Below are 26,797 nucleotides of genomic sequence, written 5' to 3'. Positions count from 1 at the left end.
TATTTTCTTATTCTTCTTTGTTGATCGTTTCATTTCATTGTTTTTTTTCGTATCACTATATTAATATTTCCTATCTCTTCAGTTTGCATATTTTTTCTCTTTTTTGTATTTTTTTCTCTTAGAGTTTTTTTTTCTCTTTCATTACATCTAATTTTTCTTTACTGTTGACTTTTTTTATTTTTTTCTAATTCTTACCTTGTTTTCTTTACTTTTTAGTATGTTTCTCTGTTTTGTTCTCTGTGTTTTTCTTAATTGCCTTCACCACATCCCTTCTTCCCTAGTATTTTTTTTATTTCTTGTTAGCATACTTTCATTTTTCATTGTTTTTTGCTTCTATTTTTTTTCAATTTCATATATTTTCTCTTCCTGATCCTTCCCCTATTTATTTTTCTTTTTTTGTTAATTTTTCTTCTGCATATTTATCTCTAGCTATGCTTTTTTTCTGTCTCCCTTTTCATTAATTCTTTTCCTTTTGTTTTCTCGTAACCTCTCGTTTTTTTTACGTTTTTTTCTACCGATGATTTGCCTCTTTTAATTATTTGTTTTTTTTTTCGTTCTAACTGTTTTGGGCGTTCTTTTTTTTTATCTCTCTATTCCACCTTGCTTTCATGATTACATTTTTAATTCAATCGTTTCTGACTCTTTTTGGTTTTCTTTCTATTTTCACTTTTTCTTCAGAGAGCTCCTCTTTTTTGTCACTTTTTATTACTTACTCTCTCTTTGCTTGTTCTTCCATCTGGATCTCTATCCCCAGTATCAATGTTTCTCTTGTATTAATTTCTTTTTCTCGGAGCTTCTTTTATTTCACTTTCCTCTTACTATATCAATCTGCTTTTATTTTACTTTACTGTGATATTTTCCGTCTTATCTCTTATTTTTTTTTATCTGTCGTTTTTCTCTTTCATTTCATTTCAATCATTTCAAATCGCCTGGAAATACGTGAAAATTTAATCGACCATTTTTGATTTGAATAAAACTTTGCACACGCATTTGGCTCAGCAAACTGAGCATTTTTCACAGGTGCATAGATTTTTTACACCCATGAGTCACATTCTAAAAGGGCGTATGCCTTTTGGCATAGGTTTTATTCGAAGCATTGTAGCCCAGAAACCGTTGGTTGTATAGAAAAACTGTCTGAGAATGAGTTGTAGGGAATTAAAAATGCACCATAAAAAAATATACACTGTACAAAAAAAAATTTTTTTGACCAAAAAAAATTAAAAATAAATATTAAATTTCAATTAAGAAAAAAGAGTTGAATTTTTTTATTATTTTTTTTCAAAGAAACTTGACGTTAATACGCAACTTTTAAAAAAAAGTCCAGGATGGAGAAATGAAAAATAATTTTTTTATGGTAGACTCCGTCGAGCTTCGTAGCCGCAAGGTTACAGAGTCCGCTTTGACAAGCGAATGGTGATAGATTCGATACTTAGTAGAACCAAACCATTCGTTCGCAAAAAGGACTTTAAGTATGGGTTTATTCTCAGGCTCTTCCACACAAAATATTCTCTCCAGATTTAATAACCTCTCGTCTAAAGCTTCGATAATATCATAGACTATAGCACGTTATATGCTTTTAGAGTGATAGCTTGCAGGAGGATATGATAGAATCGATAAGGAAGAAAGTTGGTTACTAAATCTGAATGAGAAGACAAAAAAAAAGTACTATAACTTCCCTCCAGACTTAATAACCACTGATCTAAAGCTTCAATAATATCATAGACTACAGCACGTTATATGCTTTTAGAGTGATAGCCTGCAGGAGGATATGATAAGGTCAATAAGGAAGGTAGTAGGTTACTAAGTCTGAAGGAGAAGACAAAAAGCACTATAATACGGACCAGGTTACTTCTCAATAAGTAGCACTGCAAAATGGTAAAAAAAAACAGAAATGTGCAAACAGCAAAAACGTCCGGACAATGTCACAATAGATCAAACAACTACTGGTCGCAGTGGGGTCCACACAAAAAAAAAAATGTAGATTAATTTTTTTATGAAAATTCAAATTTAAACATTTTTCAAAATATTTGTATTCTGATGATTTTAAAAGATGCAGAGAGTCATTTTAAATCAAAAAGCTCTTGTTAGTTAACATTCTAAATGCATTGGTTTTCGAGTTATTTCTAATTTAAGCTCGAAAAATTATAATTATTTGGGAAAATACACGTTTTTCTTATTTTGTCCATGGTTCTCCAGCAAAAACCATACGTTCATTGGAATGCTTAATCAAAAATATACAATTCATTCTTTGACAACAAAACGATTGGACGAACGGTTCTCAAGAAAAGAGTTCAATGTTCTAAGTGATATAAATATATATAAGAATCAAATATTTAATTTCAAGTTTTATTATCTTAAGAACATATTTTTTCATGACATAGGTACTTTACAGAACTAGTTTCACCTTATATTTCATATACATCATAAGTAAATGATTCGTCATCTTTTGAAAACAGCTTCGTTTGTATCTTATTTTCTGAAATCGAAACAAAAGAGTAATACTTTTGTGTGGCAGCTATCATTATAGATTTTTTGAGAATATTGCTCCATTCTGTTACTCCTTGTTCATATTCTTCATATGATACCCAACTAAATGACATTTTTGATGAATTTTTATTTCAATCATACAATTCTTTTGCGCTTGTAATGGGATGATCATGTTCTTTAGCTAAACTTGCATTTCCTGCCATTCGTTTTAATATGCCACCAATTGCATCGCATGGGCCTTTAACATGAGAAGTCGCAAAAAAATGCCACTCTGCATCGACGTTATATTTTGTTTTGAACTTGCAAAGTTTTTTCTATTTTTATATTGTGAGGCAGCTCCATCAGACATTAATATTGCTTTTTTCAACTCTATTGTTGTTTTCAAAAAACTCATTAATTTGGCAATGAACACCTGAACCGCAACAGTATCATGATGGAGTACTTCCGATATTATGATGAACCTGATATTCTTAAGTGTTCCAGATTCTGAATAGTAAACAACGAAGGGATGAATGGTGGCTTGACTTTTATTCCAATAACTTCACGAATCACAAATTGATAAAGACGTATTAAAATGAGCTTGACTGTTCAATATTTTTAATTTTGCGATAACGTTTTCGTTTAATTTGGGAAGCTTGATGAACACCGATGACCAGGAAAGGGTTTACAGCATTTGGGCTTGGTGTATTCCATTTTCACTTTATTCATCTTCACAAAATGCAAACTGTTACTAACACATCTGGAGTAGTGCAATCGTATTTATAAACGAAAACAGATATTATAGGTAACCCAGTAGTTATTGGTTGCGTACTTTAAAAACAGTTAGTATTAGTAAACAAGTAGGTAGTGTTGCACGACAAACATATTTTTTTATAAAACATTCGGCAAGGGGGAACGTGTAAGTAGGCTAAGGTTTAGCGCTTGAGTTATTTATCCAATCGTTTTGTTGTCAAAGAATGAATTGTATAATTTTGATCAAGCATTCCAATGAACGTAAGGTTTTTGCTGGAGAACCATGGACAAATCAAGAAAAACGTATATTTTCCGAAATATAATTAATTTATCGAGCTTAAATTTAAAATAACTCGAAAACCAATGCGTTTAGAATGTTTACTACCGAGAGCTTTTTGATTCAAAATGACTCTCTGCATCTTTTAAAATCATCAGAATACAAATGTTTTGAAAAATGTTTGAATTAGAATTTTTATAAAAAAATTAATCTACCATAAAAAAATTATTTTTCATTTCTCCATCCTGGACTTTTTTTAAAAGTTGCGTATTAACGTCAAGTTTCTTTAAAAAGAAATAAGAAAAAAACTCAACTCTTTTTTTTTAAATTGAAATTTAATGTTTATTTTTAATTTTTTTTTGGTCAAAAAAAATTTTTTTTGTAAAGTGTATATTTTTTTTATGGTGCATTTTTAATTACCTACAACTCATTCTCAGACAGTTTTTCTATACAACCAACGGTTTCTGGGCTACAATGCTTCGAATAAAACCTATGCCAAAAGGCATACGCCCTTTTAGAATGTGACTCATGGGTGTAAAAAATCGCTCCATCTGTGGAAAATGCTCAGTTTGCTGAGCCGAATGCGTGTGCAAAGTTTCATTCAAATCAAAAATGGTCGATATTCGACCATCGGTGCTTTGGCGCGATCTTGCTCCTTTGTTCTTTGCTTCATCCGTATATCTTTTTTTTTATTTCTCGGCTTCCAGTTTTCATTTTCTTTTCTCTGTTCAATGTGTTTAATTGTTTTTTTTTGTTTTAATTGTTTTTTTTTAATAATATTTTTTTGTTTCTTTTTATTGCTTTCGTATCATTCCTGCTTATTTCTTTGATTTTTTTTTGCGTTTCTTTCCTCCATCTTGCAGCTCTGTTTCTCTTTTTGGATTTGATTCCTTTTCATTTTTTTATCACGCGTATCTTCCCTCCTTTCTTAATTTTAAGATGTACGTTGCACCGCGTTGAGGAAAGAGATGCCGTAATTTATTTTTCAACTTTAGTATGACGGATTACCAGATGAGATGGGTTTTATGATTGAATAAAATATAATAAATTTAATATTCCGCTAAATTGGGAAAGAAGGTTAGCATACATTTATAATTTTCTATGTTTTGAAAATATAAAAGAGCCATTTGACATTTTCTTCGAATTCTTTCACCTCTAACCTATACCTATATGTCCTTATTCAGTGTAGTTATTTTGCCGACAAAAACAACAAAATATCTATGGTGTATGATGACGCTTCCGTTCTCAAGATTTTAAACCTAATCCAAAGTGATTGTCGTGGTTGCCTACCTTCCAACATTCACGTGTAGGGTTTACTTTTACCAAATTAAATAACGAACCTTCCGCAAACGATTGTATTCCGCCACTCTGCGACCTCCATATACTAGGTAATAGCAGTTCCGAGCCACTGCATATCCAATTCCACGGCTCAAGAGCTGGTCAAAACTTTTCGAAAATTTGGAGGTTAAGTAACAGCAACGACTGCAGTGCGTCGAATCGCCAGGTGATACCGTATGCTTAATTCAACCTATTACCAAGATTCGAATGCGTTACATTCCTTATACGGATTATATGGTGCATTCGTTCAATTTAACCTTAGTCCTACTCACAATCTGAGATAACCATATTGGGATCGAAGTGGTCAAATTGTTTCCAGTTGGTTGTTCCCATAATTTAAATAAGGCTGCAGTAACGCGTGGAAAAATTTAAAATAATAGGTGACGGTCATAGTGAAATTACCATTCATGTTTTCAGATTCGTTTAAAATTACGAAGCACAAGCGAAGCTTGAGAGTAGCGAATTTGTTCATGCCAAATTTTATCTTACCATACCGAAAGCAAGGCACGTGCCTTGCCTTAGGCACACAGCCAGCATAGGCTTCGCGCTACAACTAGTACAAGTTCAATGTGAAAGGTATTTTTTATTAACTGTCCAAATGTCCAATGAAACTTGAAACGAGCCGGCCCGCGGCAGTTCGCAATGGATATACAATACTTTTACAGTGAGTTTTCAGACGGCGGGACAAGCAGACAGACGGACAGACCAAGTTACATAAATATTAAAGCCCAAAACAAACAAAACCGATTACTTCAAAGCGTTGGTCCCAAGCGTCGTCGTCCAAGCCGGGGGCGAAGAGAAATGCGTGTCCGAACACCTGACCTTGCCCGGTGCGGTCAGTTGCCGGTACTCGAGGCCCTCTCATTGGGCGCACACCCGATGATGGTAGCCGGGGGTAGGATGCGGATTTTCCGCCAGGGGAATCGCCTTCGAAACTGTGGTGTCTTGCTAGTGCAAGTGCCTTGCAGCGTTGTTGAGGGTTTTAGCTGGGATAACGCGTACGGATAGCTAAGCCTTCTTTCCTCTGCGTCACACGTGTGGGCACGGAATGTGTCTGCGGCCAGTGCGGTGAAAAATGGCTCACGGGCTGCACGAAACTGTATCAAGTGCTGCGATTGTAATAACTAGAGCACTGGCACAAACAAATGTGTAAGTTGTGTAATGATCTGCCGTTGCCGCCGCCATCGCCGCATCGGGTCGAGAGGTTGTCCGCTCGATCTGTGATAAATGATTTATGAACGCGATTGGCACCGTCACCGTGAGGTGCAGCTATAGTAACTAACGGGTACCGAAACTTTCGAAAAATTCAAAATTTATGTAAGGTTTTATTTCGGTTTACTTTCTGTCACCGCGATTAGTCTCGCTTCTAATCAAGATAGGAATTGAAGCAGTCCGAAAACTTGAAAAAAAGGGAACCAACTTTTTCACTGCGGGATTAGTTCACTGTTTCGAGAGAAGTTCATTCAAATCAACACCACTATTAACCATAGACTTGCGTTAAAAAAATCGACTAACCTTACGTTGGTGGGTCGGAGAAATTGAATTATAAAAAACACATATTGATATTATTCAAATCGTCGTGTCCGTGGAACTTCACAGATTCTTCATTTTCTATTGCAATTTCGGGAACATATTCGTTCTGAGAAACGACAAACTTTTCATGCAATATTTTTTCAACCAACTCGATATTTTAAGAAAAAAAAATTTTCTTCGTTCGAAATACATAGTGTTAATAATAATTCTACTAGTCTAAAAAACAAAATTACAATGAACTATAGAATGTCATACCCATGAAAATCGCATAACAATACAAAGGGTCGGAAAGTATAATCTGGGTTTGTTTTTCGTTGCGTCAATGTTCAAGCAACAATGTAAAGAAATTTCAGCCACATTTTCTAATCGGTTCTGGAAATATCACTTCCATAGAAAAAATTGGGTCGAAATCGACTCAAACGTATCTACAGTTAACAAACAACGTCGTTTGAGAGAGAATGCCAACAAACGGTACACAAAATTGATTTTAGTAGCTTTCTAGTATATATTTAATGGTTGTTATAATAAAATAAACACGTAAATAAATTCATCCATTTTCTGTAGGGGGATCGAAGTTGATGTCTTCCAAACGGCGTGCAGCATAAGTTGAGTTTCTTTTGTCCCAGAACAACAATATTTTTCTGTAACTTAATGTACGTAGGAATAATCTTTGTACGTAGGAATTTAAAAAATTTATATTTTTGAGAAAATCGCGGGCTTTTTTCCAAAACAAAGAACGCTTTCTCGAATGAATATTGAGAGAGTAATCTAGCACACCGTTTAGAAGAATATTATTTCGAGTAAAGCGCGTTTAAAGCAGAGAGAAAAAAGTTCATGAATTCTGGAGTACTTTGTGATAAGGTCGTATGTCTAAACGTAAACAAAAGTATCACTACTTTTATAACCCTTGTACGTCCTTATCACGAAATACTCCCGAATTACATGCCTCTCTGCTATATAAAATCAGAAAACTATTCTAGACCCTTAAAGTGTAAGAGTTAAAGTACGAGTACTTGCAACCATGACTTTTTTTCTTTATGACATATTTATTTTACGTACCGTACTGCATCAAATTTCGAACACTCAAACTATGATGTAACTTCTGCACTAAATAATCGACGAAAAAAAACTGTCTCGTCAATCTTAAAGGTTAAGCATGTTGGTTATTTTATCGTTGTTGCAATTAAGTGCTATTAATATAGATTTAAACATGTTTTGTTTATGAAATTAACGAGAATTCAGCACTCGCCTTTGATTCAAGCTTCGAACACTTCAATGTAATCGCTAAGAAACAGATAGGCAAACCGTCTGAATACTGACTGTCACTTTTTCCAACGCCTTTTGATTCCCTGAAAGTTGCCGTACTTCAAAAAGCTATACATCACAAGGTGCAGGGCATTCCAAGACACAAAATGGTATATAATATTCGAACTTTTTGTTACACTAGCTATAATAATTCGGTTTTTAATGTTAAGTATTCGAAGTTTGAGTCGAAACGGTATTATGACACATTTTTTTGAAATGAGAATTACGCACGTTTTGTGCGTAGATTTTGGAAATTATTTTATCATTGATATTGTAATAACATTTCTCAACAGAAATAAAATTAAGTAGACAGAAACAAAACAAAATAACGCGTATTTTCCATGTGCGAATGTTGTTGCACCATTTTTTTTGTGTGCGAAAGCCTACTGCGACGCACACTAACGAAGCGAATAAAAAAAAATGTGTTGACCGTGCGCAAGCCTGGCTATCATGGCTGGTTTTGCCGTTAATGTTCCACAAAAATGTCATTATTGCCTTTATGAGCTGTACATTTTTAAAGCAAACTCTTTTATTCATCCTCCCTCCCTAGATCTCTATCTTTATCTTATTCTTCGCTCTATTCTATTACTTTGCTTCCATTTCTATTTCCTTCTGCTTAGTATCTATTATTTCCATTTTTAATTCTCCTCCTTCTTTTTATTAATTCTTTACTTTCACTCTCTGTATATTTTTTTCTTATCATGTCTTAGTTTTGCTTATCATTTCTTCTTTGTCTTTTTTCTTATTTTTCTATTTCTTTGAACTTCTCTTTAACTTTGTTTCTCATTTTTTCTGTTTTAACTCCTTTTTTCCTTTACTGTTTTTATTCATTTACTTATTTATTTCTTCTTCTCTAGTTCCATTTCTTCTGCTTTTTCAATGTTAATTTCAATTTTTTTTATTTGTGCTTCTTTTACTTCCTTTCTTTCTCTAGTTTCATTTTCTCTTTTTGTTGTACCGTATTTTCCATGATTTTTGACGTAGGACTACGTCTGACCGCACTATATCGAGATACATTCCGCGAAAACTAAAACCAAGATGTAACGTCGGAATGAAAGATTTCAAACGGTTATAATGATGTAACCACATGATGGATCACAATAATCAATATGTCGTTGGATTGATAAAACGATGGACAATTTTGTGGTTCTTCAATTTTCATTATCACTTTATTGTTAAACAGTGAAAATTGAATAATAGTTTCAAGGTCGAATTTTCACCAACAATGTACCACCAACAATGCGAGCACGCCTGGCACAGACTTCATGAATAGACACCAACTGCCTGCTGAGATATCCTGTATAGCAGTGGCAAAAAAAAATTTAACAGAATCTCCCCGTCCCAATAGGTCAACTAATGTTAGCTTCCATGAGCCTAGACTATTTTGATGTCTTGAAGGTGAAGCTTTTTCGGAAAGTTCGTATCCACCTCCACTATCAGTCAGTATTACGTTCTGCCGTTGATAAATATGTTTATGTTAATAAAACTGATGTCTTCAAGGAGAATATGATGGCACAGGCAACAGTACTGCATCGAGCAATGTATGAACAGAGCGCTAGTTATTCGTCGTCTATCAGTGCAGAAAAACTCGATGTTCATTTTTGTGCAGTCAAGCAAAGTGAAAACTACATTGCCGCTATTGACGCACAGTGGGGCGTGGAACAATCGAATTGCCGTTTGAATTGTCTTCTTCTTCTTCTTGTTTCGTATGATATAGCAGCAAATATCAGAACTCAATATGATTTTTCGGGTGCCGCAAAATACGCTGCACCGCCGGGGACAACAAAATGCGTTGTTTATTTTTGAACTCTGCTTTTTTCAGATTTATTTAAATAACTGAATATAGGGTATTTAAAAGACAATAGAAAACCAAAATGCTCCGTACAGATCTTTGAATAGGTAGTTAAGCGAACTGTACTGATGATTATATTTTACTAGCTAAATAAATTTAGTCCAATATGACAATACTAGTTGCATCCCGCGATGGCGGTATAGAGGAAAACCAAATTCATTTCATCTTGATATTAGAGTTCCGACATTAGTATTTGTGTTTTTCAATTGAAAATTTTTTTGAATTAGCATTTGCAAGAAAATATTACTTTACATAACTTTACTTGTAATTGATGTAATTGATGCTAATGTTGTGCATCACTCTAGCCCAGTTTATTTTCGAAGATAACGGACATATAACTTTCAAATATGGTATCTTCGTTGTTCTTTAGTGTCTTGAAACTGATCAAATTTTTTCTGATTGATTCTGTATACTGATAAAATGTTTAACTTGACCTGAATTGAATGTTAACATGTTCATAAAATTTTATGTCAATTTCGAATTTTCTGTGAATATACATTTTTTACTAAAACTGTAATTCGTTATCGATATTTTTTCCACGAGCATGTAACTGCAGGAAAAAATTCATGTGACATCTTTGCCGCTTTGTGATTGGTGAGTGAGCCAACTTCAATAAGACAAATAGAGATTGAAGAAAGTTTAATTTCTACTAAACTCTACTCAATTAATTATTTTATAGAAGGTTGCCTGTTCGCGAATAAAAGAAAATTCGCTGTATTAGAATGAAAGGAATTCACAATGGTCCAGTAACCAAATTTAGGGGGAAATTTGGGTCTAGAGCTCTATAGCAATATTTTAGAGAAAAACTTTCTTCTACAAAGTTGTTACATATGCTAAAGCGCTTTTTAAGAAAGTATCAAAAATTAGGGTGACCAAAATTTTCGATGCTATCAAGTATCTAACTGTTTTATTTTTGTAGATAGAAAATCTTGTTCTACAATTGTATAGCTCCAATAATTTTAAATAACTTTGTAAAAAAAAAGTTTTTCTCTAAAACATTGCTATAGAGCTCTAGACCCGAGTTTTCCCCTAAATTTGGTTTCTGGACCATTGTGAATGTTAAAGAGAATATTTTTTCTTCTAACATAGAGTGCTGCAAAGAAATAATCAAAATACAGACCCCGTTCGATTTTGGCAACACGCCAGAATTTTTTCTGTTGCCAAAATCGAACCATGCCAATAATGAACGGTTCTTTTTTCATGATTTTTTGACTTTTTAAATGGTCAAAGACGACATTAACAGTAGAAATGGCCACCCCATGAACTAGGTTTAGTTCCAAGTCTTTTGAGGTGTCGCTTGATGAATTTGGGCTGAAGACCTAGATACTTGATATTACGACCCGAACCAAAAAACCTTCCTTTTGGAAGATGTTGAGCTTAAATTGGTTAAAATAAATCAAGCAAACTACAAAAGTAAAACGAGCTCAAATCAAACATAGCTTCAAAATAAAATTATAAAATAATTGTAGTCCTACGTCAACTATGCGGTCGTGTCTTGGATACCACCCTCCTACTATTTTCATTAAATTTTGTTTTCTAAGCAGAACTTTTGATCATACTAACATCAAGCGGATTTTTGCTCAATTTAATTTTATTTTCCGTTTTGATTCAAACTTTGAACAGTCTCAAAGTTCGAACACTTCACAATAACAATCGAATTACTATCGCTAATGTAATAAAAAGAATGATTATTATATACCATTTGGTTCCTTGGAATGTCCTTCACCCAGTGCTGTATAGCTCTTTACTGTAGGGCCTCTTTCGGGGAATCAGCAGGCGTTGATAAAAGTGACAGTCAGTATTCAGACGGTTTGCCTATCTTTCTATTAGCGATTACGTTAACAGTTTTCGGAGTTGGAATCAAAGTCGATTGCTAAATTTTCCTTGTTTTCATGTAGGGGAACTGCTCCATTATTCATCTCAGTCCATATGTTCATCTCATACAACATGAAAACACTTCAAATTCCTCATAAAGTATAATCCTTAAAAACTCACTTTAAAGCTTTAAATTTGATTTTATAGTCGGGTATTTGCACTACAAAACTCATTTATTTCAATCACCTACCTCAGAAAACAAAATCCGCGCATTGCTCTACACGGCCACAACGGGACTCGTTAAGCAGCCAACCAAAGTTTTTTTCATCACTAGCGAACCACTTTTTATTTTAATCACTAAACAAAATCACTCACTACACTAAGAATATTTCAATCTTTCAAATGTTCACCTCAAATTTCCAAAAACGAGCTTGAATTAGCAGAAATATATGAGATGAATTTCTACATATCCTTGATTTCAACTGTATGTATTTTCATCTGTTTTCACTGCGTTGAAGAAAATCAAAAGTTGCCAAGTCAGTTTCTGTTAATACGAAAAAATCACACTGACAATGTTGAATTGTTCCGACATAATTGACATAAATCGCTACCTAGGTTAAATTTTACAATTTTACACGTAAACAACCACAGCGGGTATCTAGGTAACCTACTACGACGGGCTTCGGCTATGTTCATTCATGATAATGTGATTCATGCATGATTAAGAGTGTAATGAATATGGGGGTGTCGTGAGATGTATATTGAGCAGTGATTCAAGTTTTGAGATGGATATGGAAACGTTGTGAAAAATGGTTTGTTTTACAAAATTCAGGATAAATCTAGCTAATTTTACTAAACATGCAATGCTGAACGATTCCATAAGAGCACGTAAGCATATTTAGTTTATTTATTCAATGATTTCGTGAAAATTTGGTGTTTGATCCGTGCATTCTTCGTCAATATCGACTTAATGAGATGAATAATGGAGCAGTTCCCCTAGTTCCCATCGCTATATGGATCCTTTCGGATGGAGTCCAACTTTCAAGCTCTGCTTTTAGCTGCTCTTTAAAGCAAAATTTGGTTGATAATGGAAATAATAAATCATTATTTTCATTATTTTCCACACTAACAGGCATTTTTGAAGTTTGTAGAAATCTGCATGCAGCACCGAAGCTATCCTTTATACTTGAACAGATACTTTTTGATATCTTTAAAAATACAAATTCAACATTACAATTGCCATAATCTTCAAGGGCACTTAGCTATGCTTAGTTTTATGACATCCATAGCAATTACGTATTTCTTTTTATTTCGATGATCATTGAAAGTAGGCCAAACTATCCCATTGAAGAAATCCATTATCCTATTTGGGCAAATTTGTAGGCAGATTTCAATGAAATTTCTAACTCATTTCAATAATACTTCCAGCATTGATTGAATAATGGAATGACGAGTTGGGAACATATTATTTAAAAATAAATACACTACGCGCTACGGCATTCTCACGCACAGGGAATCAAATTTGTAACTCCCAACACTCTAGCCGCCTGGCAATAAACGCTGTAACGCTCCGCAACATAGGTGGATCCTTTATCCGCTCCCGGATTGAATATTTTGGTAACATCGAAGAAAGTTTTCCTAGCTGATCTAGCCAACACTGGCCGAATTTTTTTCTCCCAGTACCAAATAGACACACGGGTGCACAACTCAACGCTACTGTTGATAACATCCGGATTATGAAGAATACGCGGATCGCAGAGATCTCGGGACGCCTCCTCATAGTTGCTTCTCCAGCATAGCTTGATGTAACCGCGACCATAGTAGGGAGCGTGAAATGTTCCTGCTCCACCCGATTCAATGGTCACCCTGAATCCGTTGCTATCACAGATCATATAGGCGATCAGCATGGCCGCCTCGTTGGAGTCGCGCACGAACCCATTGATCTGTCTGGCAATTTCAGTCGATTTGCCCGGAACCCACGACTCCGGGGCATAGTACTTCGTGGACAGTAGAATGGATTCCAATGCACTAGACATCATCGCGAAATTATTGAAACTGACACTTATCTGCCGTAAGGTGTGTATTTATAATGCGTGTGTATTTATACTGCGGCTTAGACAAGCTGCTGATAACACTTTTGTGCAATCAGTACACACGGGGGTATTCGGCTCAACAAGTTGGCCATAACTCTATTACGTAAAATAAAACATTTCTATAATTGAACTGGCTTAAGTTGAGGTTGAGTTGAGAATGTTATATTTGATATAATAAACTTGATATAAAGTGGAATCCCAAAAAATGTTAATTTGAATTGAACAATGTTTATTGATAATTGATAGGTATTTACAAAATATGCAGATTATTTTCAACTAGTTATCGTGATAAAATGTATATGCATAAAAAATATTTATATCACCCACCATAGCTCAAATATCTATTGCAATCTTATCAGTGGGTGTGCCAGAGGATGTATGAAAGAAAGTAATAACAACATCAGTTCCTAGAGTTTAATCGTAATCGATTCTTATCTTTATAACTCTAAGAAAAGGAATAGCCGATTGCGGCATACGATTATAGTGACTCACTTGTGATTTGAAACTTCAATTTTGCAAGTTTATCTTGGGAAGTAAATTATTGGGTGGCAGACTTTGAACGAGGCCGTGTGAGCTGTGAAGATAAAATTCGCAAATAACTGTCCAAAATTACATAGCTGACCATAAAACTGGTGGAGAAAACTAACAAAACAATTTCGGGTGATCGTCGACTGCAAGTGCTCGAGATAGCAGACATAGTAGGCATATAAAGAGGTGTTGTGTATTGCGTATTGACTCAAAACTTAGACATGAGAAAATTGTGTGCAAGATGGACGCCGCGTTTGTTCACTTTGGATCAAATACAGAGTTTCAGTTGCTGGCGAGGTCATAGGGTCAGCTTTCTAGGATGCGCATGAGACAAATTTAAATTATTGTCTGCAATGAAATTCAACAGCGATTTTTATACGAACTTTCTGGAGAAGTTTTTTATCGCGCCTGCTTTCTGATTCCAAATCATTGCACAATGTCCAGAAGATATGCTTTGGTTGATAAAGGTTTTGCTCCGTTACTGCGAGGAGATATCCAAATAGGCATCTTTTATCCACCATTCGTATCGAAGCAAACGTTATTCGTCATGATTCTTATTCTTCGTGTTCTGTTCAATCAAAGAGCTTTGCTAGCTTATATCTCTACGATTAATATGTACAGCGAATTAAACCAATCAATCAGACAATATTCATATCACAACCCTATCGATTTTAATCTTTCTTCATAACCTCGCCATTAGATGTTTATCCTTTTGACGAACACGATTTTTTTTCAAGGACGCGATAATCCTCAGAACAAATCCTGTTCTAACTACTGTTTTCTCACATATCCGTATCAGAGAGCCGGCCACCACAAGAACTTGTTCTGTTCTTCTGATTGAAGGAATTTCCATCGCCACTTGCAAACCAGAGTCGCAGGCTCACCAGCGCAGATCGTGAGCATTTATCCAAAGACTGTTTTTTTTTCTTTATTTCTTTCTCTCTGTTAGTGTTCCATAAACTTGCAATTCATGTTCTTTGTGCTAGTTTCAGTGAATATCGACAATCACTAAACGTATACAAAAAACCTTGCCACAAACCACACCCAGGTTGGCATTTAGCGTCACAACCGCGCCGCCGTCGTCGCTGTCATTGCCGCCAGAGGGCGAACGTCATTCGATCGGCACGTTTTGAGATCGAGTTTGTCCAACGTCTAACGAACAATATCGGGTTCTCGGCTGGGTTCGCCGTGCATTCGGGTTAGCAGGGTATGATATCGCTTAATCGACAGTTGCACATTCCTGGGCTTGAGCAAGATGTAAAAAAATCGCTCGAATATGTTGCGGCGCACTATATGGCAGGCGAAAAGTGAATGTGGGTCGGAACAATATCGATTCGGTACCGTATGCAAGTGAGTGGTTTGGCGCTAGCTGGTAACTAGTAATTTATTGGCCAGATGCGATTTACAAAAGGAGATACACGAATGGTGAATTTAAATAGTTTGTTGTTTTCGGGTACAACAATGGCAACATAACTGAGTTTTGATTGATGTTTCCATTTCGATTTCGCTTTTGTTGCGCAAATAATAACTTTTCCAATTATAGTAATTTGCTTATACCCCAGCCTCATTAGGCGATTGAATAAACAGCCCAAAAAATAATTACTACTCAGCTCGCGCCCGCCGAGTGTTATATCAGCAAGCATCTTACCACTCCAAACCGCGCGCATCTTATTCAACTGTTTTTGGATAAAACAACCTGCTACAATTGAGCCTGAAAGAGCTACGCGACGGAGAAAGGGGCGACGCGTCGAGATGTTACAGCTTCAACTCTTAAAGCGATCAAGAATAAATTAAATTAAATAAATGACGTTCTATCGTTCAAGACAAGACCCACTTGTTTGTCAGCGCTTAGGTGTTATTGTGATTTCACTTGCAGTACTTCTGAACGAGAACAGTTTGCATCCTACTGAAATGAAATGCAAATCAATAAACTGTTTGCTGATGCTGATGTGATGCTGTTAGGTGCAGCTCATGACTACGATCACTGCTCCCGTGGTTAGACACTAACAGCCAATCGCTGCGTGAGATTAATGGTCGCAGTTAGCGGGCAATTGAGGAAGAATTATTACCAACTTCACGCACTCGGTGCTCGACACTGCTCACTAAAGCAGCTTCGTGAGCGTGGGAAATAATTCACTTTGTAACCAGATAAAATATGGTGAAACGGCAGAATTTCATGGAAGCGAAAAATGGTAAACAGACTTTTACAGTTTGTTTGCGTGTTTTGACGACATTTTGAGAAAATAATTCCAGCCACTCGTAACTCACAGTAAATATAAAAAATGAAAAACAAAATCACTTCAACAAGGAACTATCTGTTCAACAATCTTGACCACTCTACTCATGGAATATTTAATGCATTCGAGTAAACGAGGTAATTTACTCAAAAGTGTTAAATATGTTTGCTCATTTTTTCGCGTGTTCCCGCTCATGCTCCTTCAATTGCATTGTTATAGACTGAAGAGGCGAATAAAATAATGCTTGTCAGAGGGAAAAAATGTGGTTCAATTTGGTTTAAACAGCAAAGACAATTTAAAAGCGTGCGACACTTTAGACATTTCGCGGAACGTCTATCTGACCTGGAAATTTTGTTAAAACGTGGGACTGTTCCGCAAAATCCGGAACGTCTGGTCACTTTATCCTAGGTCCTTCATCCTAAAATCCGAACCTTAAATGATAAATCTCAAGTTCTAATTCCCAAATCCGAAGCCTCAAATCCGAAATTTCAAAACATGAATTCTCGACCCTAAAGCCTATATCAAGGATTTTCAAAACACAATCTCTTAATTCCTAAATTCTATTCCCAAAATCCCAAATCTCAAATTAAACTTCCTGTCCTCAGAATTTTAACCGTAATGCTAATCAATTTACTAATCCTCATATCAAAATCATCGCTACCTGATTCTAAATTCTTGGTCCCTAATAAAAAATCTTAAATACTGAACTTATGATTCCAAATAAAACATCATGAGTTCTACATCCTAAAACCTGAATCCTGAATGCTAAGTCTGTAATCCGAAAGTTTGGAATCTGATATAAAATCCAAATTTCTAGATCTCAAATAGGAAATCTACTAAATCTCGAAACCAAAAACCGAAAAAAAGTTCTTCATTCAAAGCCCTTAATTCCTAAACTCAAAATTGTAAATCCAAAATTCTCGATACTAAATTTTGAGTTATCGAACCAACACCTTAAGCTCCAGAGCTCAAATCTGAAGTACTTAACTTCAAATTCTAAATCCCAAAATTTAAATCATTATCCTCATAAAATCTCTAATCCCAATACCAAAATCTTTGCCACCAGAATCTTAATACCTCAATCCCGGATCCTGAATTTTAATTTTATTTTTATTTTATTTTATAGAAATACTGATTATTCACGTTATACGCACACCACAGGCTCAGCATATTGCGTTGCTTTGGTTTGGTTCGATTTGGAAAAGTGATCTGAATGGTGAGGCAAACGATGACCCAATTTCACAAATATACTTTGAAGCATTTTTTCTTAGTTTTCAATGGAGGTATAAAATTCAAAATCGGTGGTTGCAAACTTGCACAAAAACACGATTTTATTAAATCCACGATGGCGACTAAATCGAAGATGGCGACCAATTTCACTTTGCTCTTTTATCCCTCTTTAAAAAGACTAAAAATCATAATTCTAAATCCTAAATTCTAATTTGGAAATCCAAAATCTTCGATGCTAACGTGTGAGGAAAAAATCCGAACAACTTTTGAATTGGTCTACGATTTTGAAGTGCTGCACAAATCGAAAAATCCTTTTCCACAAAATGAAGATCCACTTTTATATAACTGGTAACACGACTAGTCGATTCTGTCAAGTGACGATTAGTTGGGAAAAAGGCGAGGTCAGAAGAAGATCGTCGTAAATTGATTTGTAATTTTTGTGAGCGAAATGAAGAAAAATCTAAAAGTGCAGTGTTTCACTATTCTAAAGATCTTGGATATAGATAAAAACATGTACATACATTATTGACAAACTCTTCGAGAATGAAAATACCTTCAAATAAAAATCTGGTTCCGGACGAAAATGCGCTTTGCAAGAGTGCAAAGTTCGAGCGAAATTAAGGGCGGAAACCACTGGTCGGTCGGCGTTATCATATCGTGAGCTGGGCAATAAATATTCGATTGATTCAAAAACGGTAAACAAGTATCTGCATGAAATAGGTTTAGAACTTTAAATATAAGTACCATAAAAAAAGACAAAGTAGTGTTTTGGCCAGACCTTGCATTGTCAAACTATGCTAATGCAACTTTAGCGAATTCACGGCAAGGTAATATCGGGTTTATTCCGAAAGGAAACAATCCTTAAAATGTGCCACAGCTGCAGTCTATTGAAACTTTCTGAGCAAATTTGAAGCGAATGGTCTACCATAAAAGTTACAGAGCAAAAAAACGTCGATTGTTTGATAGAAAAATCAAGATGGAGCTCAAAACAATTGAAACATCCGGAATTCAGGAGGTTATAAAGCAAGTACCCCAGAGGATCAGGAAATCAGCGCGATGTAGAGCTGAGTTTTTCCTATGAGGTTTGTAAATGAGTTACATTACTCGAATAAACAAACAAGTATAGACAAATAAGTTGCGCAAGATTTTAATTTGGAATTGAAAGTTTGTTCGGATTTTTTTCCTCATACGTTAAATCCCACATTCTAAAACACGAATCATGAATTTTGAACTTTTAATTTCTAATTCTATGTCCTAAAGTTGAATATTAAGTGCGAAATCCTGAATCCAAAATTCTGAATTCTATTTCCTGAATCCTTAATTTTGAATCTCTCAATTTTAAATCTAAATTTTTTTCCTTGCAGAAGACTAAACCACTGTGACCATTTTTTGATCTATTATGGTATACTCCAGCTTACTCTAAGTGCGTACGAGCAGGTTTATCACTATTTGGCGAGTTTATGTCCCTGCTACATTGCACATTTATCCCAGTTGGGCAACGCACTTCGTATGAAGATTATTACCTCACCGGGACTTTCCCTTCAAATTTCGGTAGGTTCTATGTGTCCCTTATCAAAGATGGGCAATCTGCGTTGTATTAATACTCGGCATTCGCAGAGTAGGTGTTCTGATGTTTCGCTTTCAATGCCACAAGGCGACATTTATCATCATTAAGTTTGCCTTTCTACTTGGGATGATACTTACTCGGACAGTTCCCTGTAATTAGACCTTTGAATATCCTCAAGTCTTTCTTATTTAACCTGAGCAGCACGAGGCTCTTCTTGCGATTTGGCTCTATGAATCTTTTCGCTTGCCGTAATCCGCTTATGACATCCCACTTTGCTTTGATGGTCGCTATCTCCCATTCACCACATTCAGCTTTTAGAGCGCTCGGGGAGACTCCACAGAAAGGTTCTGGGCCAACAAAATTAGTGGATGACCCTTGTCTGGCTAGTAGGTCGGCTTTCTCGTTTCCTTCGATTTCACAATGACCAGTATAAGTTAACCTAGTTTTTCATAGCTTACTGTCGGAGCGACAGGATGCATTCCCACATTAGTTTAGAGTGGCAGAAAGGAGAATTCAGGGTTTTAAGTGCTGCCTGACTATCACAGAAAATGCAAATATTTGCGTGTCGATAATTTCTTTTCAGACACGTATTCGTGCATTCTATTATCGCGTATATTTCCGCTTGGAATACTGTTGGCCAGTGTCCCATGGGAAAAAAATATTTATACCTGGTCCTGTAAATCTCGCACTCACGGAACCGTTCATTTTAGAACTGTCTGTGTAGAAGCAAATTGAGCCGTCCCGAATTGTGGGTCCACCTTGTTGCCAACTTTCTCGTTCTATTTCTAATATTTTGTAGGGAATTTCGAAATTTGATTTCCTCTCCACACGATCCTGCTTACTTTTTATTAGGTTATTTATTTGAAAATCTTTCAGTATTCTCAGGTGTCCTGTAAGATCTCTTTCTTTCAGGTTATACTGTCGACGTAGCCTAAGAGCGCTTCGAGTGCTTCTCATAGCTTCACAAATTGATGCACAGGCCAATCTATAGATTTTGCCTAGCTTACCTTGGGTGGATGTTTCAGTGGTTTTGGACCATCAAACTAACGACGCATAGGTTATTTTGGATATGATTATTGCTTTATATATCCAATGTATCATGCTGGGTTTGAGATCCCAGCTTTTTCCAATGGCTCTGCTGCATACCCATAAGGCGTTTATAGCCTTGATAATTGTTTGTTCGATTTGAGTGTTCCAGCTTAGTTTCTGGTCAAGTATGATTCCCAAATATTTGGCTTCAGTGGAAAGTTTAGGCTCTTAATTCAAAGTTTAATTCGAAAATCATTTTTTAAAGTTCTAAATCCTAATCATAATTTCCAATTTGTGAATCCGAAATCCTTGACACTAAATCTTAAGTTTTTGAACATGAATCTTCAATTCTAAGCTTTTCATTTTTATTTCTTAAAGCCTTAAACCCTAATACTAAATACTGAATCCAAAAATCTATTTCCTGAATCCTCAATTCTAAATATCAAATCTTGAAACCAAAATTTCAAATCCCAAATCTTTGAGCCTAAAGCTCAAATCCAAAATCCTTCTTATAATGGTTTAATCCTCAGTGCCAAATACTAATTTATAAATCCAAAATCATGATAGTTACTTTACTTTACTTTTGAGGCGACAGACCGATTATCGATCCAGTGCCGAATCCAGAATACGTCCCCAGTTCCCTCGGTCTTGGGCTGCTATCCTCCAATCGCCCCTAACACCTATTTCGCGTGCATCCTCGTCGACAGCACACATCCAACGACTGCGGGGTCTACCCCAAAATCGACGACCTCTATCAGGATTCCTGCTAAATATAACCTTCGCTTGACGCTCATCCGGCATTCTCGCTACATGCCCAGCCCACTGAAGCCTGCCGTGTTTTATCCGCTTGACTATATCCGCCGATTTTTATGCCTGGTACACTTCATGGTTCATGCGTCTGCGCCAAACACCATTTTCTAGTTTGCTGCCAAGGATTGAATGCAAAATCCTACGCTCAAAAACACCAAGAGCTCGCCGATCAGCCTCTTTCAGCGTCCATGATTCATGGCCGTAGAGAGCCACCAGAAGAATCAGTGTTTTATAGAGTGCAAGTTTAGTACGGATTTGCAGACTGCGGGACCTTAGCTGGTTACGTAATCCGTAAAAGGCCCTGTTTGCGGCTGCTATCCGCCTCTTTATCTCACGGCTAACCTCGTTGTCACATGTCACTAATGTTCCCAGGTAAATAAATTCGTCGACTACTTCAAATGTTTCCCCATCTAGCACCACCGCAGCACCAACCTCCGACGGACTACCACACACTCTGCCAGCCACCATGTATTTCGTTTTGGCAGAGTTTATGACAAGCCCTAATCTCGCAGCTTCCCTCCTGAGAGGTCCGAAGGCCTCTTCCACAGCTCTACGGTTGAAACCAATGATGTCGATATCGTCAGCAAAACCGAGAAGCAAGTGCGACTTCGTAATGAAGGTGCCGCTTCTCTGCACACCAGCCCTCCGTATAGCACCTTACAATGCGATGTTGAACAATAAGTTCGACAGCCCGTCACCCTGCTTCAAACCATCTAACGTCACGAACGAGTCCGATATCTCACCGGCTATCCTGACGCTTGATGTAGAACCTTCAAGGGTGGCACGTATCCGCCTAATCAGCTTTGTTGGGAAGCCATGTTCGAGCATAATCTGCCATAACTCATTTCTCTTAACTGAATCGTACGCTGCCCTGAAGTCTATGAACAGATGGTGCGTCTGCACGTTGATTTCTCAAAATTTATCGAGGATTTGTCGCAAGGTAAACATTTGGTCCGTCGTGGAGCGTCTCCCTCGAAAACCGCATTGATACTCGCCAACAAAGGTCTCCTGCAACGGCCTCAGTCTGTGAACCAGGATGCGGGAGAGAATTTTGTACAGGGTATTGAGAAGAATTATGCCCCGATAATTGCAACAGTCCAGACGATGACCTTTTTGGTAGATCGGGCATATGAGACCCTCCAACCAGTCCCAGGGAAATTCTTCATCAGACCACACTCTCAGCATAATCCGATGGATGGCACGATACAGCTGTTCGCTCCCAACTTTGAAGAGTTTGGCGGGAATGCCGTCCTTCCCGGCTGCCTTGCAGTTTCTCAGCTCTTTCACTGCTTTCTTCACCTCGTCCATGGATGGTGGATCCACAGCTTGATCATCATTCTCAATAGTCATCCAGCTCCTTTCGACTATACTGTTTCCCTCACCGTTCAACAGCACACTGAAGTGTTCCTTCCAACGCCTGGCCACCTCTGTTTTATCGGTTATCAGGTTCCCCTCCCTATCGTTGCACATGACAGGGGCTGACACGTTTCAATTCCTGATTCCGTTGACCTTCTTGTAGAAGCTCCTCGCATCGCATCGTGGAGAAGCAACCTTCCGCCTCCGCAAGAATACGCTCTTAATGCTGTCGTTTCTTCTGGCGATGGAGTTTCTTTTCAGCGGCTCTAGCATCTCGATATCGACGAGTCGTCGACGAGTCACAGCCGAGCCAATCCAAAAACATGATACTAAATCCTATATCCTTGAACCTAAATCATAAATTCGGATTTTCGAATTTTTGCATACTAAAACCTAAATGCTAAATTCTAAATCTAACATCCTAAATTTTATCTGCCGAATCATCAACCTCTAACAGCAAATTACAAATCCTAAATCTGATATTTAAAATCCCTAATCCCTAAGCCCAAAATCTAAATCGAAAATTCCTAATCCAAAGTTCCAATTCCAAATCCCAAATTCTACTTTGTGAATCCAAAACTTTTGAAACTAAATCCTGTATCCTTGGACCTAACCCTTAAACTTTGGATTTTATAATTTTAATCCTATATTCTAAAATTTGAACCCTAGATGTTAAATTCCGAATACTTGCTCCCAAACCCGCAATCCTAAGTTCATTTACCCAAAATCAAAATTCTTCATCCTACATCCCACATCCCAAAATATAAGCCTCAAGTTCAAAGTTTCAAGACCTGAATTCTCATGCCTAAAGCACAAATCGTAAATCTTCTATTAAAATTTCTGTACCCTAAATTCTAAATAGTGAATCCAAATAGCTCGATGCTCAATCCTAAAACCTTGAGGCTGGATCTCAAATTCTTTATCCTGAATCTCGAATTCTTTGTCCTAAATTCCAAATCCTAAAACTTGCTTACATCTTAAAACCTGAATATCAAATGCTGAATCCTAAGTTCTAATTCCGGATTTTCCAATTCTAGATTCTAAGACCCGATTTCGAAATATCTAACACAAAATCCCATAATTTAAATCCTTCATTGAAAATACAGTCGAATCCCTTTATAGCGACATCGCAAGGGACTGTCGTTATAGCGAAATGTCGCAATAATGCGAAGAATGTTTGCATTTGTAGAACAGAAGGTACCGTTGAGAATGTCGCTATAGCGAGATTTGTCACTATAAAAAGTGTCGTTATAGAGGGATTCGACTGTACTAAAAATAATAAAAGTTTAAATCCTTAATTGTAATTCTGAAATCCCTAATAGTAAACCATAAATTACATTTTTTAAACCCCAAATCTTATATACTTAAACAATCTAAAATTTTACATCCTGAACCCAGAAATCGAACTATTATCCTAATCAAATTTTTTATCTAAATACCAAGCAGCGATTATGCTAAAGTGCTGAAGTGCTGAAGTGTTGATCCTAAATCTCAAATTTTCAATATAGAATTTTAAGTTCAAAACTTTACATTTGATGTCCTGCATCTAAAACTTTGAATACTGGATGCCTAATACCAAGTCCTGAAAACTAAAATCTAATACCAAAATTCTCAATTACAAATCCTGAATCCCAATTTCTGCACCTGAAATCTAAGATCTCAAATCCTATTCGTAATTTTAACGGGTGGCAACTAAAAATATGAAACTTTTAGACGCTCTTTTACTCTAAAACATAAACGCGCTCGGAGAATAATGAGAGTATGTATATGACGCTCACTCTCCTCTATTTGCCAGAATTTTGTGTTTGGTTTTTCTTTGAGGTTTCCTTCGATGCAAAAATATCTGGAGAACAACGAATTGCGAACAGTTGATCGGTAGAATCAAGAGATGTATTCGAAAAACTGACTTGAACAACGCTGTTGTTTCGGCATCATAAGAAAACTTCGTCGGGAGGCTGGTAACGGACCTTTCTCAAACGTTTATACTGACTGCACTTTCATGAGAAATCAATCAGTTTTTCATCCACCTTTTTTGACAGCAGTAGAAAAAAATCCCTGTTCAAGCCAAAACCTAAAATTCTTTAAACAAAACCCTCATTCATAAATTGAGTTGAACATAAATCCTAAACTCTTTTCCTAAATCAGAAATCCTCAATTACAAATTCCAAATCTCATGACCCGAACTTAAATTCTTATCCCAACAAAATCCCTAATATTCACTAATCTCAATACTAAAATCCTTACCACTAACCCGAGAATCCGAAATCCTTCATTTTGAATTCTGGATCCTAAATCTAAGATCTTAAATCTTGAATTTCAAAGGACACATCCTACATATTAAGTCCCAAAAACTTCAATCCCAAATGCGAATTTTTCAATCCGAAATTCCTAAATTATATATCCTGAATCCTCAATTCTAAATCGCAAATTCTGAATCCGAGATTTCGAATCCAAAATCCCTGAACCCAAAGTCAAAATCGAAAATTATTGATTTAAAATTCAAGACCTGCATCTCAAATTTAAATTTGTGAATCTGAAATTATTGATACTAAACCCTGAATCCTTGAAACTAAACCTTAAATCCTGAATTTTACATTTCCAGTTCTACATGCTGACATCTGAATAATACATACTAAATCCCTACAAAAAAATTGATTTTTTTCTGAAGCCAGTCCAATTCTAAATCTCAAATCCTAACCCCTAAATCCCAAATTGCAAATCCTTAACCCTTAAACCCGTAGTCTGAATCGAAAACTGTTCATATATCATCCTAAAATTTAATTCCTAAATCCTAATCCTCTTGAATCCTACACCCTAAATCCTAAATCTCAAATTCTAAATTCTGAACCCGATACAGTCTAATTCATAAATCGTTAGTCCTTGAACCTTAAACCCTAATTCAAATTGAATATTTTAAACCCTGAATTCTGAATACTAATTTTCGAATCCTATATCCTAAATCCCTAACCCTAAGTTCTAAACTCAAGTAACACACGTTGTTTTAGAACAGTTGGGATAACTTCTCTAATACAATTTTTTTTCCTGTAGGAGCCTATGACCACTGCTACCATTAGTTAGATATATTGTGGTATACTCCGCGTTAATTTTTATGCACTGTCAGTTCGTTCCATCACTATGGGTATCAGTGATAGTCGCACCCAGACTTTGCATTTCACCCCAAGAAGGTATGACTTCTTTGATGAAGTTCCTTACCTTCATTTTTTCAGCAGACCATATCTCGTTAGGCGTGAGGATACCTTTTCCAAGAATACGCAGTCTTTGCTGAATTAATGCGCTGCATTGGCACAGTAAGTGTTCCGAGGTTTCTACTTCAGAATTACAGAAACGACATAAGTCATCTGTCAGTTTACCTATTTTTTTAAGGTGATACTTACTCGGACAGTGCCCAGTAAGTAGGCCAGTTAACGTACTCAGATCAGCTTTATTCATACTGAGTAGGTTCCGTGTGATTCTTTTACATGGTGTAATGAATAGTTTAGATTGCATTGCTTTGGAGTAAGCCTTCCAGTTGGCATCAATCATCATTGATTCCCAGCCTCTTAGCTCAGATTTCAAACAGGATGAAGATACCCCACAGAATGGCTCCGGCCCGACGAAAGCAGTTGAAGAACCAATTCTCGCTAAGAGATCGGCTTTTTCATTTCCTTCTATACCACAGTGACCAGGCACCCAGTATAGATTGACAACGTTTGTTACAGTTAGTTGTCGTAGGGATTGAATACAATCCCATACCAACTTCGACTGACATGTGTATGCTTTTAAAGCATTGAGAGCTGCTTGACTATCTGAGAAAATGCAGATATTGGCATACCTATATTTCCTAGCCAAGCAAATACTTGTGCATGTTAGAATAGCATTTATTTCCGCTTGAAAAACTGTGGGCCACTGCCCCATTGGAATTGATATATTGATTCCTGGTCCAGTGACCCCAGCGCCCGTAGACTCGCCCATTTTAGAGCCATCTGTATAAAAAATGACTGATCCTGGACGAACCTTAGGACCTCCTTCATCCCATTCGGTGCGATTGGATTCAATCACTTTGAAAGGAACACTGAAGTTAGTCTTAGAGTCCATTCGATCTTCATTCATGGTTACTAAGGTGTTCAGTTGGAAATTTTTGAGGATTTGTAAATGTCCCTGTAGATCTCCTTCCTGAAAGAATTTAACACGTTTTCGCCTAAGAGCACCTTTTTCGGCTTCAAGTTGTACATACTGATGTAAGGGTAGAAGATAAAAGAGCTTCTAAGGCTTTGGATGGTGCACTGGCCATTGCTCCTGTTGTTGATAAGCATGCCAGACGTTGTAGTTTATCTAACTTTTTCTGAGCTGATAATTGTGAAGTTTTAGGCCACCACACTAGCGAGGCATAAGTTACTCTGGGTCTCACTATTGCCGAGTATATCCAGTGAATCATCCTCGGCTTGAGTCCCCATTTTTTTCCAAATGTATTGCTGCAAGCCCAAAGAGCGTTGTTTGCTTTTGAGATCGCATACTCTAGATGGTCGTTCCAGTTGAGCTTGTGGTCAAGCATAACACCTAGGTACTTGCTTCGCTTGGATAGCACCAACTGTGTGTCTCCCAACTTAA

The 26,797-nt window shown here is 36.5% G+C and overlaps 2 protein-coding genes across 3 annotated transcripts in view; one reads left to right on the top strand and one right to left on the bottom strand.

Moving 5' to 3' along the window:
* The window catches only part of LOC129733203 (mucin-2), a 506,006-nt gene that overhangs the window by 243,563 nt on the left and 235,646 nt on the right, over positions 1-26,797 (top strand). The window lies entirely within an intron of this gene.
* On the bottom strand, positions 12,440-13,398 carry LOC129733207 (uncharacterized). Its single transcript, XM_055694862.1, has one exon. It carries the CDS (start codon positions 13,376-13,378, stop codon positions 12,842-12,844), a length of 537 nt encoding a protein of 178 aa, XP_055550837.1. The 5' UTR covers positions 13,379-13,398; the 3' UTR covers positions 12,440-12,841.

Source organism: Wyeomyia smithii, chromosome 3, assembly GCF_029784165.1.
Source record: "Wyeomyia smithii strain HCP4-BCI-WySm-NY-G18 chromosome 3, ASM2978416v1, whole genome shotgun sequence".
NCBI lineage: Eukaryota > Metazoa > Arthropoda > Insecta > Diptera > Culicidae > Wyeomyia > Wyeomyia smithii.
The sequence above is the reverse complement of the archived record's forward strand: the minus strand, read 5'-3'. Positions and strand labels throughout refer to the sequence as shown.